The following is a 4229-nucleotide window of genomic DNA, read 5'->3' as shown; positions in this document are numbered from 1 at the left end:
TTTTTCCCATTCTAAAATAATTGAATTATTGAAATATGAAATATATTTTAAGAAAAAATAAATAAAGATATAAATTAGTCATGTTTTTTTATTTTTGCCCTTTTCAAACTCCAACTCTCAATACTCATTTAATTCATTCTTGAAATTCAACTTTGAAAATTTAATTAATGAAAGATAAAATTGGAAAAAATTTCCTACATTTATCTTGAATAATGAATAATTCAATTATTTTGAATACTAAAAAAATACTCCAATAATTCAATTATTTTGAAATGAAGGAGTATTAAATTTAATATGAAAATGCACGGCATAGACGACAGGATGACCTCACTTCTTATTATACATTTTAAGGAGCAAATTATTAAGTGAATTGAACCTGTTAATTGTTTTACCGGCGTAAAAAGACTCAAAAGTCAAACCAAAAAATCCGACAGCCAAATCGATTAATCCAAGCCAAACATATAAAAGTTCAATTCAATCTGAATTATTTCTAATTATAATTTTTTCAATTCTAAAATTGAATATCAAAACCGTTTTTTTTCGTTTAACCTTTTTATTTGAATTCTTGGTTGCGCCTCTTTGCATGTTACTATTAAAAAATAAAGAGATAAGTGTCAAAATACATCTAAACTATTCTTTTTTTTTGAGTTCTTTATCTAAACTATTGGAAGTGTGAGTTTCATATCTAAACTATCACACTCCCAATAAAATCAAAAATAAAGGATAATTTATGTGTATTTTGATACTTATTTCAAAAATAAATAAAACAAAAATATATATATGTCCAACCGTCCGAACGCGTCAACTTAATCCAATCCCCACCCAATGAAGATCATTCCAAGCTGTTTCTCTTCCCCCTCTTCCACCTCCTCAATATATACTCCATCTCCACACTCAACATTCTTGCAGCTTCCACCATTCTTTATCAATACTTCTCACCCAAAAAAACTAGAAAAAAACAAACAAACAAACAAAAAGTTACTGCTATAACATACCCTTTTATCTATCTATATCTATCTATCTTCAATAGTTGGTTTTGCAAAAATGGGTTGGCTCAGTTCAGACAACAATAAGAGCTCAAAAAAGGGAGATGATGTCAATAAAATGGGAATTTTAGCATTTGAGACGGCGAAAATCATGTCAAGATTGCTCTGTTTATACAAATCTCTATCCAATTCCGAGATTTCAAACCTCAAAACAGAGATGAAGTCTCGTGGGGTATCGTATTTGAATTCGAAAGACGAAGGATTTCTCTTAAGCCTCGCGTGTGCTGAGAGGCTTGAAGATCTTGATAAAGCCGCGGCAGCAGTAGCAAGATTAGGCCATAAATGCTCTGATTTTGGCCTAAATGGCTTTGATCTTGTATATACCGATTTGAAGTTGGGGATAATTGATTTCGGGAAATTGGAATACGGATCAAAAGACGTTGAGAAAAGAGTTGATAAAATGGAGAAATTGATCAATGCTACGTCTGGATTATACGCTGCGTTGGAGAATCTAGCGGAATTGGAAGTATCAGAACGGAAAATGAAACAGTGGAAGGAACGAAAAGCATCAGGGCAATTACAGAAAGTGAATTTGGATATGTTTAATCAGAGACTTGAAAAACAGAGGAAACAGGTTCGTCAATTTAGAGTGAATTCTTTATGGAATCAAACATTTGACAAAAGCGTTGGTCACATGGCGCGAATTGTCTGCATTATATATGCTCGAATTTGCCTCGTATTTGGCCCATACATTCCTGATCTTTCTTCACTTTCTTTGCGCAACATGCGTTCATCTCAGCAGAAAGAGATTCTCAAAGTCCAGCCAGAGAATTGTTTGATTGAGCCAATTAGGGAACAAATCATTTCTCGGTCAGGGCCAATCCCCACGTCGTCTAAGCCAACTCTTGTTCGATTTTACAGCAGAAAATCGATATTTTTCCTATGTGAAGACGAAGGTTTTGGAGCAGAGAAATTGGCGAAAAATAACAGGGTGTTTCATGCAGCAGGGCCTTTAACTGTGGGCGGTTCAGGGCTCGCATTGCGTTATGCTAATGTGATCACATTAGTAGAGAAGTATTCGAATCCATCTGAATCCGTAGACCTTAATTCACGAGAAAATTTGTACCAAATGTTGCCGGGGAACCTGAAAAAAATAGTGAGATCGAAATTGAGCAAGAATTTGAAGTGTATGGATGAGGACGAGTCGTTGGCTGAAGGGTGGAGGGATGCTTTGAAGCAAATAATGGAATGGTTAGCACCATTGGCTCACAACACTATAAATTGGCAGCTCGAAAGGAATTTAGAGAAGACAAAGTTCGATATCAAGCCTTCAGTTTTGTTGCTGCAGACGTTGCATTATTCGGATAAAGAGAAGACGGAAGCTGCCATTGCTGATATTTTAGTCGGATTGAGTTGCATTTGCAAGTGTGAGAATCGAAAATGGAGCGAATCGTGATTTGTGTTTCTTGAAAAAAAATTGGTGAAATTTTTTCCGTCATGTAGTTAGACCATGGCACATATTAGCTAGAATTCATTGGGTTGTGGAAAAGAAATTACATTTTTTTATACAAATACTATTTCTTGATTTACTTTTTCCAGTTTTCCTAATTCTTTTATCAAGATTCCTGCAATAGTTTCATTCTGAGTATGTCCTTACCACAATATCAGTTTTTAGAATTAAACGCTTATCATCATTATCAAAACGTAACTTTATTCTTAATCAAGTGTATGATTATGTTTGACCATGACTCCAACCCTATCCATTACCGGGGCTTCATCAGGATGTTAGTATTACGCAATACTAAAGAATCCAAAATAAAGGATTCAGAAAGAAAATTACTTGTCCAAATACATAGAAACCATTTCCAAACAAGTTACAAACACAAATTAAAACAATGACACAGTACAGACAAACAAACTTTTTAAGTAAAAATCAAAAACAAAGGAATCAAGAGAAAATAAGGAAATCAACAAGAACACTCATTCATTTGTACTAAAAGGAAATCAAATCGCAGATGATCAACCGATACTTGGAGGCATACCAACTCTGTTGAAACGATCAACAAGAATCCGAACTCTTGAGTCACAAAAATCCTGAGTCAACGCCCATGGCGGATGGATGAATTGAATGATTTGTAAATTCGGAATCTCTGCTTGAATCACCTTTGAAGCTTCATCACCCAAAAGCCCAACCAATTCAGGCCAGATCTTGGGACTTTTCTCATTATACCTATGTTGTTCAAGTTGTGAACATTGACACTTTTCACTCTCCATGTCTTTCAAGAATTTGAGTTTTGATGCAACTAACAGAACTTTTAAAGGACCTGATTTCAGTATAAAACTAAAGGATGCTTAAAATTGACGCAACTAATCATCTTTGCCAACCAAATAACTAAGCCGAAAAACATTCAGAGGTACTGATTAATTATTGGCGTAATACATAAACATCACTCAAACTTGGTCTCGTCGGGTAAAATAAACACTTCAAGTTCGAGAATGCACAACTAGACATCTTAACTTGATCTCAACTGACAAAGAAACACTTTAACTCATCTCCAGATGCTGAGGTGACACATAAATTTTAGATGTGTCTAGATGATCATTTTGTAAGTTGGAGTGTTCAACTAATACATTAAAGACGAATCGAGCTATCTACACATACACTTTTAAAGTTTGAGTGTTTATTTGTCCGCTGAGGTAAAATTTAAATATTTATGCCTTAATAATTCTGTATTATTTAGTGATGCATCTTTGACTGTAACAATTAAGTAATTGTCATTTTGATTAACTAATATAATCCAAATGATTTGTAATGACATGTTCTTTTTTCCTCTCCTAATCATTAGTTTAATATCTAATTAATCAGCTAGAACTTAGTCTCTGAAGCACATGATTCAGATTTAGATCAACCTGTTGTAAAAAGTAGTTAAGTGAATGTCCATGGAATTCACTTTTATTAGTGTATAGTATTTTCATTGTAGTGAATAGTATTTTCATTAGATAAATAGTAAATTTACTATAGACTCACGCGTTTTTACACCGTAGCTCGCCTTTTTTTTGTTTCTAAAATTTGCCTATAAAAAGGCATTAAAACTATGAAATGAAACACACTGAATTCTCTAATCTTTCTATCCCTTTTTCTTACTGTTTCTTACTATTTCTCCTTTTTATTAATTTACTAAGTTAATTTATTTTATAACACATCATCAGCACGAGCCTCCAACACCTTAATCTATTTTTAAA

At 33.5% G+C, this 4229-nt stretch overlaps 1 protein-coding gene across 1 annotated transcript; it reads left to right on the top strand.

The window, feature by feature from the left end:
• The first annotated feature begins 890 nt into the window (after positions 1–890).
• Positions 891–2575, top strand: LOC129877765 (protein PSK SIMULATOR 1-like). The gene has a single exon (XM_055953292.1). The coding sequence runs from the start codon at positions 1045–1047 to the stop codon at positions 2440–2442; it is 1398 nt and encodes a 465-aa protein (XP_055809267.1). The 5' UTR covers positions 891–1044; the 3' UTR covers positions 2443–2575.
• Positions 2576–4229: the final 1654 nt, after the last annotated feature.

This window comes from Solanum dulcamara, chromosome 12 (assembly GCF_947179165.1).
Source record: "Solanum dulcamara chromosome 12, daSolDulc1.2, whole genome shotgun sequence".
In the NCBI taxonomy this organism is placed as follows: domain Eukaryota; kingdom Viridiplantae; phylum Streptophyta; class Magnoliopsida; order Solanales; family Solanaceae; genus Solanum; species Solanum dulcamara.
Note: the sequence above shows the minus strand (reverse complement) of the source record. Positions and strands in the feature narration are given on the sequence as shown.

Excerpts from the sequence above, each read along its gene's own strand:
- LOC129877765 (XM_055953292.1), top strand. The coding sequence starts at position 1,045 with ATGGGTTGGCTCAGTTCAGACAACAATAAGAGCTCAAAAAAGGGAGAT.